This window comes from Alosa alosa, chromosome 23 (assembly GCF_017589495.1).
Source record: "Alosa alosa isolate M-15738 ecotype Scorff River chromosome 23, AALO_Geno_1.1, whole genome shotgun sequence".
In the NCBI taxonomy this organism is placed as follows: domain Eukaryota; kingdom Metazoa; phylum Chordata; class Actinopteri; order Clupeiformes; family Clupeidae; genus Alosa; species Alosa alosa.
The window spans coordinates 20,045,384-20,062,407 of NC_063211.1; the positions used below are offsets into that span (position 1 = coordinate 20,045,384).

At 47.6% G+C, this 17,024-nt stretch overlaps 1 protein-coding gene across 1 annotated transcript in view; it reads right to left on the minus strand.

The window, feature by feature from the left end:
* The window catches only part of sh3bp4a (SH3-domain binding protein 4a), a 36,046-nt gene extending 20,942 nt beyond the window's left edge, over positions 1 to 15,104 (minus strand). The window contains 4 exon segments of the mRNA XM_048235240.1: positions 834 to 2,536; positions 2,539 to 3,237; positions 4,433 to 4,631; positions 15,006 to 15,104. Coding sequence (XP_048091197.1) covers positions 834 to 2,536; positions 2,539 to 3,237; positions 4,433 to 4,553 — 2,523 coding nt within the window. The 5' untranslated portion in view covers positions 4,554 to 4,631; positions 15,006 to 15,104.
* Between the last annotated feature and the right edge of the window lie 1,920 nt (positions 15,105 to 17,024).

The window sequence follows — 17,024 nt, forward strand, 5'->3', positions numbered from 1 at the left end:
TTACGAACACCAACTGCACCTCTAAGTGTGTGTGTGTGTGTGGGGAGCATTCTGACACGCAGATGCTCTGTTCGGTCATTCACCAGGCTGTCACGCTGGATAATAGCATTTGCGAAGTAGCCAAATCTAAATGTCAGCCCTTGCTGATGGTGCCTGTCACGCTCTTAAACGTTTCCTTCGTCTTCGCGCGCACGAGCCCTGAAGCATGCCTCTCGTCTTCCGTGGGTGCACTCCAGAGAGGTTTACGTCATTATTGCAAGTGGCCTGTGTGCGTGTGATATGCTAATGCCTGTTCTCCTTTCTCAGGAAGGTGGAGTGTGCATATATGTGCTGTGTGTGTCTATGTGTTCGGTGTGTGTGTGTGTGCTTAAATGTGAGTGTGAGTGTAGGCTTCGGTGGTTGCAATGTGTATGTGTCTGCCTCTGTGTGTGTTTGCCTCTGTGTGTATGTGTGTGTGTGTGTAGGCCCAGCGATTGAAGCATGAGAGGAAGTTGGGCTGGCTGAGTTTTTAAGCCCCCTCAGCAGCAGCCGCCCAGATGAAAGGGTGGCAGTGGCCAAGCTAAGTGCACTCTCATCAGAAGCAGCCCGCACTTGCTCCCCCTCCATCCACCACAGCATTAATCAGCGTTAGCCTCCCAAAAGCCACTCCGCGGAGTGATGGACACAAACGCAAGACAAGAGAGATGCTCAGCAGCCTTATATCACAAGACGGATGGACAGAACTAACACAGGACACTTAAGGTCAAATGGACTGTGCTGAGTGCGTACTGAGCTGAAGGACTAAATGCACACACACACATAAACAAACATACAAAAGAACAGTGTTTACTTACAGACATTAGCTCCTTCTGAAAGGACTTGCGCTCCTTGATGTCCAGGTTGTTGCAGTCCTCTTTGAGTTTCTCCAGAACCGAGGCCACTCTCTCCGGCTCACTGTCCAGCTCCGACCGGCAGAAGAAGGTCAGGGGGAGGTTCCCGTATCCCAGAGCGTCGGCGAACGCGCGCCAGTTCCCCACGTTCTCCATCAGCACCGTCCGCACGGATGCGTAGATGTACGTGAGAAACTTGCACGGCTTCAGAATCTGCTCCATCAGAATCGTCGTGGTCAGGTCCGGCCCACAGAAGTAGATGGGCTTGACTTTCCCCAAGACCAGAACGTTCTTGACGTGCACGAGACCCGTCTTTCCCTGATAATATCCTATATACCACTCTTTGGTCCAGAGCTGTCCCTTCAGCTTGATCCGCTCCTCGCTCAACAGGGCGATAACGTCCCCTTTCTTGTACTCCAGCAGATACTGGTTCTTGTGCTGGCGGATGACCGTCTTGAGCAACTTGCCGAACTTTAGGTTGGTGATGCAGCGCTCCTGGAACTGCGGGTACTTGGTGGTGATGGCCAGGGGCGAGAGGATGATCTTCCCCACCTCCTTCTTCTTCAGGAACCTCCTCTGACCGTTGGAGCGCACGTTGGTCTTGGGCGGCGGCTGGGGCGTCTGGACGCAGAACTGGGCCAGCATGCAGTCCTGGTCGTCCTTGACCTGCACGCGCAGCGTGAAGTCGGCGATGTCGTCGGCGTTGCGCGACGTGATGAGGTAAATCAGCCGGCTCACCTTGCCCAGCTTCACCTGGAAGCCCCGCACTGACCGAGCCTGTTCGTTGGCCTTCACTTCGTAGTTGCACATGTTAGAGTACATCCCGATCTGCAGGTCCTGGGGACGGTTGAGCACGAACTGGTGCTTCCCCCAGAGCTGGAGGGCCACAGGCGGGGCCGACGCCTGGACCTGCTTCCCCACCTCGCTCACCAGCAGCGTCTTTGGGGCGCAGTCGTGGCCGAAGATGGCCACCACCGTTTTAAACGACGGGTGGATGTGTTTGGGCCCGTACAAGCCCAGAGTCAACTTCTTCGCCATGTGCTCCCAGACCGTGGAGCTGATGGAGCCGTTCCGGGCTTGGACCACGACGGCCACGTACATGCAGGGCTCCAGATTGTCCAGCTGGACCTGCACCGTGTCGCTGTAGATGTAGGCCTGGGGGACGGGCACGTACGGGCCCTCTTTGAAGTCGCTGCGTACACACAGCACCTCCGCCAGGTGCGTCCGGTCCTTCTTGACCTCCACAGACACCTTCATCTCCAGCGTGACGAAGGACTTCACCTCCATGTTGCTGAGCTTGATCTCCACCACGGGGCTGACCGTGGAGCAGCGGTCGTTGTTGAGCTCCAGAGGAGGGTCCAGCAGGGCTTTCATGGAGATCTGCTGCGTGTCGCCGGGGGCAACGTGACCCTCAGGGACGTGGAGGCTGATGTGCGTGTCGGGGAGCTGGACCGCTCCGCCGCTGCTGTCCAGCCTGCAAACGATGTTGGTCTCCACGGGCTGCGTCTGGCCCCATCCGGGGTTCTGGCCCAGCGAGTCCAGGTCGTGGCAGGAGCGGGCCAGCTTCCTGTGGTTCAGCCAAGCCGCTCGGAAGTCCTCCCGGCTCTGGAACTGCTCGGGCGAGGGCGCCTTGAGGCCACTGAAGAAGCCGTTGGAAGGCAGCGGGCGCTGGACTGAGACTGAAGGATGGACAGCTCCGATAAGCTGTAGGACCTTTTGCTCCGGAAGAACGGGTTGTCTTTGCGGAGCATCCCCAAGGCCTCCATGTTCGGGCTGATAGGCGTGTGGTCAAAGATGCTATTGCTGTGTCCATTGGTCATGGCGGTGGTGGTGGTGTTGGTGATCGTGCTGGTGGCGGATGGGGATGGGGAAGGTGCAAAATTGTCAAAGAGCAGTAAGTCCATGGCGTTGCGCTGGTTGGCCTTCTCCTGGACGTTCTGGTCCAGCAGCAGCCCCTGCATTGACCCGTTGAGAAAAGGATTGGTGGACGAACGCATGGCGGAGAAAGGGTTGCAACTGTAAGGCAGTGAGGGCGTCAGGGTTACGCCGTTCCACTCGCCAAGGAGGTCCAGCTCCCTGGCCCCCTCCTCTGACACGTCCCCGAGATTGTCTATCATGCCGCTGTCGCTGAGCGAAGAGTTGCGGTGGCTGACGGGCTGGACATAGGCGGAGGGGATGTAGCCCATCTCCGTGTTGTTGTGGGCGTACCACCACTCCCCGCCGGACGTGTCCAGCACGTACAGGTGGTCGCCCTTGGAGAACTTCAGTGTGGTGAAGCTGGATGGGCAGTAATCCTTGATGGCCACCACCTCTCGTGCCGTTCCGAAGGAGGCCGATGTGTCCAAGCGTAAGGCACTGGGAGAAGGCACTGAAAACAGGAGAATAAACCATTAGTAAACCATTACTAAATTATTAGTAAACCATTAGTAAACAATAGTAACACTTAACACATTATGGTCAAACATGAGAATAAACCATTAGTCACTCTTTATTTTACAGTCAAATATTGAAGGAAAAAACCCCATCAATAACTCACACATAAACTAACATTACACAATTTTCTGCCATGCTTAATGATCAACTCAAACAAATAAACCACAAATGTCACTAAAACATTATAAGCAATGTTTATTAATAATTATTATTTAGGATAAATTTAAATATATAATCAAATAAAAATATTTAAGTAACTTGTACTCAGTGATGTTTTGTTTTTTTTGTACATCTTTATGCAAACATTCCTGACTGTATGAATTTGTTGAAATTAATAATCATTTAATCTCAGATTAAATGTGCCAGTAACTGAAATCTCCCTCAGTTGTAGCGCCTCATTAATGTTAACGACGGATTTGATTAATTTTCATGTCACCTTTGAATGACGCTGAATGCTCTCTCTGAAAGACAGCGACTGATGATATCAACATCCTCATTACATGGTCTGATTATTATGCAAGATTACTTGTTCTTTTGGGGCATAATATTTGTAAATCAAGAGAACATTTTTGAGTGGTGCTGTGCAGCACACAGTTGAACGTACCAAACTCATGACCCACTGAGATGGGTCATGAGATGGGTTAGATATAAAACATCACATTGTCCTACATGCTGCAATAGCACAGTGCACTAGAGACTTTCTAATGAGGAGACACAGCACTGAAAGAATCTCCCATAGAAATGTATGGGGTTCATAACACAAACATGGCAGTCGTCTACACATACACGGGCAGCTCTGCCTGAAATAAATGCCTGATAAGTCCCCAAAATGCGTTGCAATATGGCCGCTGAGTGGAGGGACTTGCCTAAAAGGACTTTGGGCACTCTATGCTCTTTGTTTGGCTTGTTTAAAGATACATATTACTTTAATACTGTCCTAAACAATATGACCATTATCTGAGTACTGTACATTGTATATATTGTTTGTTTTATACATTGCCTATATTGTATTTTGTCTGTATATTGCCTTTAAAGCTGGAATGACACCAGCAGCCAGAAACAATCTTCTTCCTGTATACTAATACTTCTGATTCTGATTCTTGTTACTGTCGCATCATCCACACACTGACCTTTGACATCTGTGAGAGTAGCCTCTGACACGCCATCGCTGAGGTCGATGAGCGTTCCCTCTGACTTGCAGCGTGGAAGAATGTTGTTGTTGTTGGTCACTCTGATTCGGTGGGCGGCCATAGTGGTGGTAGCCCTGGTAACGCTACTTTCCCATTTCTTAGCAAATACGCATCAGTCATTGGTGACTCTCCATTTCACCTGCAGACACACACACACAAAAGGCCATTGTGATAAATAATCAGCAGCATGTCAGGGTGTACCGACATGAAGCCTGTTAATAAGTCTTGTCTGTCCACATCAGATTCTCTCTCCACATCATTCTCTCTCTCTCTCTCTTTCTCTCTCACACACACACACACACACACACACACACAAACACACACACAAACACACACACACACAAACACACAAACAATACAAAACATTTGAAAGAAAAACATAATTGACTAGCCCACAGATAACAGGCCTGCTGACAAGGACAAGTGCATCCTATAGGGTGAGGGAAGGCAATGTGGTCAGATTTGACATAGGCAGTTACTCTTCTAAATTGCCTTTCAAGGTCTCACCATCTCTGAACATCCTCCATGACAACATTTTAAGAGGGAGCAGTATTGCACTTCCGGCACTTGTAAACAGAGCTTCATGCCAATGACAATATCCATATAAAAATCCAATATGAACACAGGGGGTTGTTATAGGGTGTCCTGCTCCATGGCCAAGAAGAGATTTTTTTCTAAACGCTGGATGCCTTCCAGGTATGTTTCCAGGAGGCTCATTTTGATTTCCAGCATCTGTCATTTCTCTGTCGAATTTCATCAAGAAAATAAGGCAACATTGCCACAGAATTTCAATTAGGGAGCATTGGTAGCCCCAGGGCACCGTAAGTCAAGGTTCTCCTAAAAAGAGAATGATAAATACCCATGTGCTTCCCAATGCCCTTGCCTCAGGGGAACTCAACCCCCACACACACACACACACACACACACCACCACCTCCTGGAATGCCTGAGTCCTTGCAATGCTAAAAATGTCACATTCTCAAGAGCACTGTGACTGTCGGAGTGTGTGGAACTCGACTACACAACACTCAGCACCCAGACATTTCAAGAATGCATCTCTGCTTAACACACACATGGCGTTTCTTTTGACCAGCTTGTGAACATAAATACGGTAAATGTTTGCCATCGCTTTACAGCGATATCCTGTGAGACATCTTGCACTAGTAGGAGCATCGTTAAGGAGAGATACCAGAGTAGAATATAGTATTAAGTATTATACATTCATCTCCCTGTCCCCTGATCTGGCGTGTGTCTTAATTGGGGTGGTCCCGGGGATACGGGCACATCAAAGTACGACTCGAGAGAGGACCCCCCACGGCACTGCAGCAGCACAGAGCTGAAACATACTCACACACACACACACACACAGTTCATCCCCAACGTGAACATCACATGTCACACACGCCAGGCCATGGCCAAACACCCACAGAGCTTAGCTGAAACACACACACACATACACCAGCTTCAGGCCTAAAGTGAACATCACATGTGTTTCAGAGTTTAGCTGAGATATGCTATTGTTGTCACACAGATCCTTATAGAGGACGTGCATTAGTTATGAAATCTCTACTGAGTACACTTACAAGTACCGTGCACATGTCTCCGTATTAGTTGCTAATACAAGTCTCAGCCTAGGTATTAACTTAACAACATGTCACACAATCCGGGCCAGGGAGGCTATGAATGACATTACAATTATGGCCAATGTTAACAGAGAGAGACAGAGAGAGAAAGACAATCAGGGTGGGGACACAGAAAGACAAACACAGTAGACAGATTCATAGATAGGATCGCTAGAGAGAGAGGTGGAGACAGAGAGAGAGATACAGAGAGACAGAAACAGAGAGTGATAGAGAGACAGAGGGAGAGAGAGTGACAGACAGAGAGGAAGGCTGAGAGATGTTCTATCAAGAGGACACTTTTGTGTTGAGGCTGTATGATGTACAGGCAGGGGGCCATTGTAACACTCTTGTTCTGTTTTATGGCCTCTTAAGGTAAGCATATGCTTGGCTCAGACGCATAGGGCTGTAGCCTCTACGCATGATTACTGAGGCCGGCCAGACGGCAGGAGAGGCCGTAAATCTGTCCCGTACGGAGGCAACCGGGGAACTTTCATCATATGATGTGACGTGGGTGGGGTGTGTGTGTGTGTGTGTGTGCCTGTGTGTGTGCATGTTTGTGTTTGTGTGTGTGTGTGTGTGTGTGTGTGTGTGAAGTGTGTGTGTGTGTTTGCGTGTGTGTGTGGAGTGTGCATGTGTGTGTGTGGAGTGTGTGTGTGTGTTGAAGTAGAGTGAAGTGGACTCAGTGAGCCAGGCTGCTCAGATCAGTAGAGTATGCAAGTCTGAGGCGGAGGCAGAGAGACGAGGGCATCCAGTATATGAATTAAAATTTCAGTAGCTAAGAAATACCAAAAAATGTAATTTTTAAAGAAAAAAAGCGCTTAGATAAGGGCCTGCAAGGCATATCTCCAGGGCCTGAAGATAACAGCCATCTTCATCAAAGACCCAATATGGGTCCACTTAAGCCACTGGTGTCCCATTCACAGTTTTTAGAAAATATTGTGAGATGGAAAACAGTTTGATTTGTGGCTGTTCTGTTTCGATTTGTGTGAAGAGTATAAGCCATCCCAGACACCAAAAGCAAAAAAAAAAAACATTTGCTGTTTTGATGTATTCCATCTGAAGACGGAGATGATATGAAATGATCCAGTGCAGGAAAATAATCCCCGGGGGCTTCTCTGCGCTGGGTGGGGAAGACTTAATCCTACAACTATCTATCGCACTGTAAAGATTTCTCTTCTGTACTTTCAGGCAGGGAAGCGAGACAGCGCACTGCTGCTGATCTAAACTACGGCCTAGATTCAACCGAGTATTTATGCATGTTTCTGCAGCCCCTTAAGATAAATAAATTATACGGATACATTATAAATTTTGATAAGAAAACAGACAAGACATATCTCGATTGACACATACATGTTTTCTTTGTAATTGGGATGTCATGCTGCTAATGTGCGCATGTATTACCCCAGTGTATCCTGAAAAGCAGGCTTGAACTGGGTCAAAAAATATAATTTTGCCTTTATCTCTCCCATCTCTGCCAAAAAAGTGCTCTCCTCTGCTTTTAGGCTTAATCCATAATTCAGGCCATCTGCCTAACTCATGGGACAGCTCGTTTGCTGTGAGAACCCAGGCTGCCCCCTGTTGCCGTGGCCACCACCACCAAACATGACAAGTGTTGTGAGTAGTCACTCGGTGGCCCAGACCCCTGATGATGTCTCCCCAGGGCCCGTGGTGCAGTACAGTAAGACTCGCTTCCCTGGGCACTAACTCTCAGCGGGGGGAATTGTGCGGCTGGCGACTGCATGGTTCGGTGCTGCCAAACCCACAACGATGCCGTCGGTGACTTGCTCCAATATGATGTCCCCTCCCCACTCTTAAAGACTCTCCATCGCCTGTCAGATGCGTAACGACTCCTGGGTCCCTGAAGGAGAGGAGCTAGCGACCGCAGATGAAGTTGTTTATAGATTAATCCAATGATTGGCCTGACAAGACATGATAAATTGGAGGCTGAGGCAGACTATCACCCATTTGTCACCAACTTTTTTTTTAAAAGTTTGACTCTGATCTGATGCTCTTCTTTTCCAATCTCAGAAGTGGGTGAGAGTCTCTTGTTTTACTCTGTATACAAAAAAACCCGTCTGTGTGCCATAGCGGGTCGTTTGAGATCTCTCAAGCTCCCTACTCAATAACGCCACCAAGCTCGTAAAAGTAAAAATAAAGTTCATGGGCCTGAGAGTGTGCTGAGGACAAGGGGAAAGATATCACAAGACCTTCGGGATTGCAGTTATTAAAACACTCTCCTCGGTGCCTTCCAGCAATTCTCTTCTCTACTCTGGCTGCAAACAGAGCTGGAAACTTCAAGCGAAATCCTTCAGCAAAGCTCCGATGAGTGGGCAGAAATAAAAACGCCGTCACGCCACTACACTTGCATCAGTAGAGCATTCATCTCAATCTTTTCACCATTCATTTCATCATAGCTTATTAACTTATATCAACTCTGTCCTTTCGCCCTCACTTAAAGCGCCAGAATATTAATTGCATCATTAAAAGCGGGGTGTAAATAATACGCTTAATGTAATAAAAGGACAGGAGTTATTTACGGGAATCCTGGGACCGCCCGGGACACCGTGAGTGATGGCGAAATGCAGGAATGGCGAACAGTGCCTCGGGAGGGAAATAGTCCTGATAAATCAAATTGGGGAGGTCATATCCTGTTCAATAACGCACACACACACAAACACACACACACACAGGCACACACACCAGCTTCAGGCTTAAAGGCTTTTCTTCCCACAATGGACCACTGGAGCCAGACTTGGAAGCAGAGTTAGTACCACCCAGGCAAATATTAGTGCCTATGTCAGGGGTGACATAGGCAGCCAAGTCATTTGACCTATCACTGCTCTCCATCTGTAGGGCTCTCCTCACAGAGTATATATATATATATATATATATATATATATAAGTATATAAGTATATATACTTATAGGGAAATTTGGTCTCTGCATTTATCCCAATCTGTGAATTAGTGAAACAAACACACACAGCACACAGTGTAAACACAGTGAGGTGAAGCACACACTAATCCCGGCGCAGTGAGCTGCCTGCATCAACAGCGGCGTTCAGGGAGCAGTGAGGGGTTAGGTGCCTTGCTCAAGGGCACTTCAGCCGTGTCTACTGGTCGGGGTTCAGAACCGGCAACCCTCCGGTTACAAGTCCGAGGTGCTAACCAGTAGGCCACGGCTACCCAAAAGGAAAAAGGGTTTGTGGGAAAACTAACCCTGTATGAAACAGACTTATTGAACAGCTGTCAGATGCAATAAGACGAGGACGAATCACCAGGCTTATCAGGAAGCCTTCAATGATGTCATGCACCCAGAGAGGATACAGGAAAAGCTTGCTCAGCACTTTCTGCTACAGAACAGCCTGTAAAATGAACAAACGTGATCCTTCTTGGTAAATGTTGATACTTTGGAAATCAGTAACTAAACACTTAATGCTCTGAATCTTTCAGTGATGTCATGTACAGTGAGATCAAAGCAAAGCTTGTTCAGCACTTTCTACAGCTGACTGGACGTTAGAATGACCATATGTGTGATACTACGGCTATAGGCTTCTGTATCTGAATGGGTACAGCACGGTGCCACAACCACCAAGGTCATGGGGTCACATCCCAGGGGACACGAGTCCTGATAAAAATGTCTCCTAGTCCTACACACAGTACAGCACACTGTTCTAGAACATCTGCTAAATGACCAAGGCAAATGTAAATGAGTGATCACACACTGAGCCTGACTTGTGCAGGGGATTAGAAATCTGGCTCCAACAAAAGCTGAGGCTAAATTAATAAAGCTGTTCTGGAGGCCGGCTCCACGACTCTGCGCTGCACGCCTGGGCGGCAGCAGCAGCAGCAAAAAGAAAAAAAACTTCTTCATTAGCTTTAGCTTAGCTGCAGTTTCCCCCGGCGGCATTAAGGGCTGGCAGTAATCCGCAGCGCCCCTGGTGCGCACCCATGCCGTCCTGCTCGCACTGTTGGAGACACCGGGGGAGCAGCCGAGTTTTATTCATACCTCGCTGAATGCCCTCCCTAACAACGGGACTCTGATGATTTTAGGCAAAGGATTAGCGCAGCTAAGCCAGCATCGAGTTCCTGTTCATTATGAAATCGTACACCGCAAATTTGTACAATGGAAAATGATGAGCTAGGGCATTTTTTGAAGTGATGAGGACAAATACATCTTGTTTCTCTTTCCATCTCTCTGGCTCTTTGTTTCTCTTGCCAAGTCCACAGATGGGAAAGAGAATAGTTGACATATTTGTTAGCGCACCTCTGTTTCCCTGGGCTGAGGCAAATTGCTAACTTAGCATTTCTTACCTCCAGTGGCCACAGTGTGTGCGTACTGGCAAGTTTGCCCAAGTGTGCCAGTGTGTGTGCGTATGTGTGTGCGTGTGTGTTTGTGTGTGTGTGTGTGTGTGTGTGTGTGTGTGTGTGTGTGTGTGCGCGTGTGGGTGCTGGAGTTGCCCTAGTGTGTCAATGTCAATACAAGCATGTGTGCTTTTCCTTCAACATGCATGAGCAAACATGCAGAAAATGTGTGTATGCACATTGGATGTATATCTGCTCTGTGTGTGTGTAAACATTCTATTTCTGCATCTATGTGGTGTACACTGTGTCTACATGTGTATGTGTGTGTGTCTCTTGTATGAAGATATCAGAATAAAATAACTGGATGCGTGTGTGTGTGTGTGTGTGTGTGTGTGTGTGTGTGTGTGTGTGTGTGTGTGCGTGTGTGCATGTGCACATGCCGTTGCCGCGTGTGTCCGTTTTGGCCTGTATCTGTATGTTTGTGTGTGTGTGTGTGCGCACGCGTGTGCTTTGGCCTGTATGAGTATGTATGTGTGTGTGTGTGTGTGTGTGTGTGTGTGTGTGTGCTTTGGCCTGCAAGTAATCAACCATCCTCAGAGTTACAGGAGATGAGTTTCACTGCAGCGCAAGAGGGCATTGGGGAATTAGGGCTATTGTGTGAGTGTGTGTGTGTGTGTGTGTGTGAGAGAGAGAGAGAGAATATGAGGGAAAGAAAGATAACAGGAGAAACTGATGAGAGAGAAATAAGAGCAAAGACTGATTGAGTCAAATAGCAATCAAGAATAGAGGAGAAGAAAAGAGGAGAGGACGAAAGAGGGAGATTTCAGAGAGAGAAAAGAGAGGGAGAGAGGAGAAAGAGGGAGCAAAAGAAGAGAGAGAAAAGAGAGAGAGAAGAGGAGAGGAGGCCTGACCATGTGTGACCCCACCAAGGCCCCGGAGAGCGAAACCTAATTATTATACTGCTGTGCACCAGACGGGCAGTCAGAGCCTAGAGCCAAGCAGCAAACGCAGGCTGAGGTGAGCCAACGCATCAGGAATCTACCGTCCACTCCCCTCCTGCTCCTCAAAGCGCCTCAGTGCTGATGTCATCACCACTGCCATGTGGAAGTGATTCACTTGAACTGCATCAGTTGAGACGAGAGAGAGAGAGGGGGGGAGAGAGAGGTGCTCAAACCACAAAGTGCACATTGCACTGATGTCTCTGAGAAGCTGCAAAACACCAGATCAGAGACACATGAAGCAGATTTGCCGTCCCATGGGCCGTCTCCATCTCCCTAGCTGCGTGGCATGTAAACGGGAAAGAGTGAAGATGAAATCAAGACAATCCCCTCGTCAGTGATCACTCAATCATCTGAATATTTCAAAACCAAGACGCCAGACGGTCCCTGACAGACACCTCGCCTTTTCAGCGGGAATGCCACTTTGTGTAAAAACCTAAAATATTTATCAGCAGGAAACGTCTTTTGCTGAATGTTCAAAACAGAATATCAGACAGACTCTCTCCTCCAAAACTTTGCACATTTTGTGTTTGTGTTCCCCATGGCAATAGCTAACAAAGTACTTCTAGTCTAGGCTTCCATCTAGTCTGGCTCTGCCTGTTTGAGGTCTCCTATGTAACAAGCAAGCTACCGCTGTCCAGAATGACACACACAGACCAGCGAGCTGGACAAGCCACTCACAGCAGGAGCTGCACCAGTGACTCTAGACAATATAATGACTGTTTACTGTAACCAAAACTATGCATGCAGTACACAGCCTCCTTGCTTATCACAGTATTAAAGTATTAAGCTTTCACAACTGGGTGCATACGGTGTGTATATTCACCACCCATTGTGATTCAATTAATGTAATCCAGGATAGCACGCAAAACCCCCACCCCCTCCCTTTTTCCAATAAAGAACACTCACCCAAGGAAAGGCTTAACATTTGCAGGTTGGCACTGGGGTGCCATGGGGGAATGTGGGGCGCAAATATTGCCGAGTGTCCCCTGTTGTTTGAACATGACATGAACCTAAGCTATTTAGTGCACACGATGAAGAGAGAGAGGAGGATAAGAGGGGAGGGGAGAGAGCAAGCCAATCTCTTAATACGGACCCCGGCCGGGTGATTACAGAGACATACTCTTAGAGGTCGCAGGAGAGGAGGTCGTAAGGGATGGGGGTGGGGGGCTGGAGGGGAGGACATAGGGGTGGACGGGGGTATCAAGAGGGGGCTCCTTGGCAGGAAACATTTTGGGGGAGACGAGGAACAGCAAAGGGAATGCCGACTTTGATGAGCACCAGCCTTGGATTCCTCAGTCTTTCATAATATCCCATAACCCAAACCACCCTAACATCCCCTCCCCTGCCTCTCCTGCGACTCCTACAGACCCTCCAGCTGCACCCCCTCCCTCAACCCAGAGGCTGCAGAGGAATTTAATATCAGCCTGCTCACAGACTGTAGTCTTTACACATTGAGTGCTAATATATTCTCTCTGGTCGTATACAAAAACAGGCAGATGCAGAATTGTCTGGAAAGGCCGGCAGTCGGCCTCAGCCCCCGCGAAGCTCCCCTCTGCCGGTCAGCAAGTGATCAATGCGAGGAAGGTCATCTGATAAGCCTGAAATCCTCCAACTGGACGACCCACTCTTGTCTGTCCTCAGGGCCTGATCCCACACGAAGGACGGACACACACACACACACATAGACCCCGTCCGTGGAGTTCACCCACACCGAAAAAAAGAGGAAATGCGAGGTTATGAATGAAACACACTCAAACAAACACACACTCAAACAGACACACACAAACACACACACACATGCACAGGGTGACTTTGGAATAATGCTCACCCTATTTGAGAGGTTGCTAGCTTCAGTGTCCCATATCTCCCACATCTGTTAGCTCATGTCTCATCTCCTCCAGAGCACTTTTAATTGCACAACAATGCACTTTTTATCTTCCTAATGGAAAGCTACTGAAAAGCCAAAATAGCTTTACTGTGGATAGTACGGAAGCAGTACGAATAGTCCTCTCATCCTCCATTTCCCTTCATTTAACAGTGAAGAAGGACTCTTCCAGAAACACTCAATGTTGTGAACATTTAAACATTTTTAAATAAATGTTTCACAAGCTTTCACAAGCCTGCTGATCTGGGATCTGCAATGACTAATGATTACTTCTAGTCATCTCATCAAAAGACAGGAACTCATTTTTCAGACAGAGAGAAGAGTGATCCCATTAGTGTGAAGTGATTTCTGGCAGCCCCCTTGACCTCTCTTCCTCCTTTCCTCCCACCCACCCACACACACACACACACACACAAAGATACACTCAATATAGCCACCAGTCATTTACAGTATCCTGTGGCCGTATTTGGCGAGTTTCTGACGCTGAGTTAGCTGCGCGGAAAGCAACCCGGAGGTTACAGCGGGCACTTGTTCAAAACCAAACTTTGTAGCCATTTATACTTATGCTTAGACGGCCGTCGTTTCTACTGCGAGAGTAAAGATTAAGCGCCCAGACCGCACGAAGTTATCACGGACACACGCCGTACTTTGTACTCTGTGCGTTAACATTTGTCCTCATTCTTTTCCATAGTTTCTGCATTTTGGTGAGTCTGAAGAAAGCCAATGGAATGTTGGTTATGTCGTCTGCAAGGGTTTGTTGAGGATACCCTGCCGGGGGTCCTGATATAGTCCGGGTCATAGTTACACAGCTTTCCAAATCTGAATGGAATGTCGGCTGAGAGAGGGAGGAGGAGGAGGGGGGCACCTATGACCAGGCACGAGATGACCGTTACTAATGCGCACCTTTAAACATAGAAATTGGGTGTCAATCTTCATTTTCCATCAAATAGCTCTGGACATCGACATCGGAATGGACGTTCCCGAAAATGGGCTACACAGTTTTGTGAGAACAATGCCTAATACTTCAATATAACGACTTCGATATAAGGACTGAGAAAGCTTAGAACAACTAGATGCTGTTCGTTCGGAACTCACAGAACCCCGTCAACCAATTCACGTATTCCCTGAATAATTGAGAGGTCCTTACAGTCTTACACCTCATCTATAACGGCAAATACAAAACCAATAGCCTGCCAAACAACGGCGAGAATCACCCATCTACCTAGGTAGCCTAGCCTTTACTCGGGAACACATAACAACCACCCAAAGATTTTTAAAGACACCGCTTGTAAGATGTAGAAAGGTGCACGCTATGCTATTTTGTTGGAGCGCAAAACCCACTGAATAAGTAGCCTACCACGGCCATTTCCAACGCGTTTGCCCAGTTCAATTACCATTTTCTCGGTCTATAACTTCTGCTTTCCTCATTAAAGTTTAAAGCGTAACACCTTTTCAAAGACTGTACAATCGGTAGAAATAAACTATGAAAATGCTATCGATTGTCACATCATTAAGGCGTTGAACCTCATAACAGTTAGAATGTCAGCGGTTCACATTCTTCAGGGGTTATCCCGGCTCATGAGCTCTCTTGCTTGCCGCTCTCAATGACAACGAGAGCGACTCCACAACAAATATAAAGCCACACTTCCAAAGGCATATGTAAAAATACGCACACGAACACGCAATAGACCTTAATAACTCACTTGTTTTTTGCATTAGCATACAGGCGATTTAAAACTCATCCAAAAAAAGACAAGACCTTCGAGTTGAGTAGTTCGGTTGTTCCCCCTCTGTAAGACTTGGGCAGACTGTGTTACAGGCAGCCAGCACAACTTACTGATGTCACCAGGAGGGAGGAGACTGCCAGGGAACGACGGCCTCGCATCTGTCATTTGTAGCCTACTATACCGAGCTTTACGTTTCAATTGACATTTGAATTTAATTTGTTTATATTGCATCCGGCTTTTATAAGGGTGTGCACTTTAATTAACAGATGTTTTTCGGGTTTGAAAGCAGTCTCTCTCTCTCTCTCTCTCTCTCTCTCTCTCTCTCTCTCTCTCTCTCTCACACACACACACACACACACACACACACAGTGGCGGGGAGGCCCACATCGCATTAAATTGAAAAACAAACAAGTCCAACGATGTTTACAAACAGGCGCACTGTAACACAATGAGAGATTGTTCTTTATAAACATCTCACTGCGTAGCCAAGCCAGCCAACAACAGATTACTGATGTGTGAAATGGCGTGAAAGCAAGTGTACATCACGCTTCAGCTCAAGGAGAAGGCCTAGATGTGTCTCACAACAAGCTGACGCAGGCGCTGTTTGAACACAGAGGGGTTTGTTTTTCTTTCTCCTTTCTCCCCATTGACGGACGCCTGATGAGATCCTTCAGTCACGACGCCAGGGAGAATCTTAGGTTGAAGAGGTAGAGAGAACCATGGGAAACTGAAAGGCTGTCATCTTAAAACAAAAGCGCGGAGCTAGACATCACGACAGGCCTTTCTCTTTCAATATTCCAAACAGGCTTGCGGCAAGACAACACAACTCAGCGTTTTCCCCCAGATGATAGCTGGCATGATAGCGCTACTCAACCCAAATGACAGCCAGGATCAAACGGAAATGTTGTTCTCGGGCCTAACAGCGTTTCTATTTTTTGATGGCGAGTTTATGAATGTGTAAATTGAATTGGTTGAAATGCAAAGGCAAGCTGATAGAGAAACATCTTTACGCACGAGTAGATGCCATTGCGCCTCATTAGGTCCATGGGGCTTGTGTGGTGAGCTATTTATGTGGCGGGCTCTTTCCACCATGGGAGACGAGAAGCACAGATCTGGGAGAAGTGAGGAGCCAAATGATCAAGAGCCGCGCTGTTTGCGGTGAAGCATTAGCACACACACACACACACACACACAAACAAGTCATTATGGGAATGGGGGCCACATACACAATTTTCACACTTACAACACACACACACACACACACATACACACACACACACAGAGGGGACATTCACTCTCTCTCACAAATGTATACAGAGAGAGAGGGAGAGAGAAGGTGAAAGAGAGAGAGAGAGGATGGTATTTAAATAAGTTTGTTCAATTAGGTGGAATAAACCTAAAGCATCCCCCCACACACAGTGGATTAGCCACCTCTCCTATTCATAAATCTGACCTGTAATGCTAAAACCAGAGAGCGTGAATTGTTTCAGATAACAGAGCAGATATTCCCTGATGTGACAATGTTGACAATGTGTCAATGAATGAAAATTAAATTAGAACAGAGAGAAGATTATTGTGATAACATCAACAAACAAATGAATAGGACAGCCCACGAGAGAGGGGGGGGCAGTCAGCTCCACGTCTGCCCTGCTGATGTGAACCCGAAAGTAAACAACAGAGTGCACTTTCTAATTTTGGCCCTTTCTTTAAAATTCACCACCACAGTTCTTCTAGCCCCTGCGAATGTTAGCATCACTGCCACAAATAGGCATTTTTGTCCTGTGGGATCGTGTGGTTGTATCTCGGGGCTATATTTTTGTCCTGTGGGATCGCATGGTCATATCTCGGGGCTATATTTTGGAGACTCAAGGTTACACAGGCCACGTCTGAGTCAGAGGTTGCTGTCTAAGTTGGGAGGAATGTGGACAGAGCCAGGCCCTGCTGCCGAAGCACATTCATTTCCTTACTGGGCGCTTTTGTCTCGCTCCCAGACTC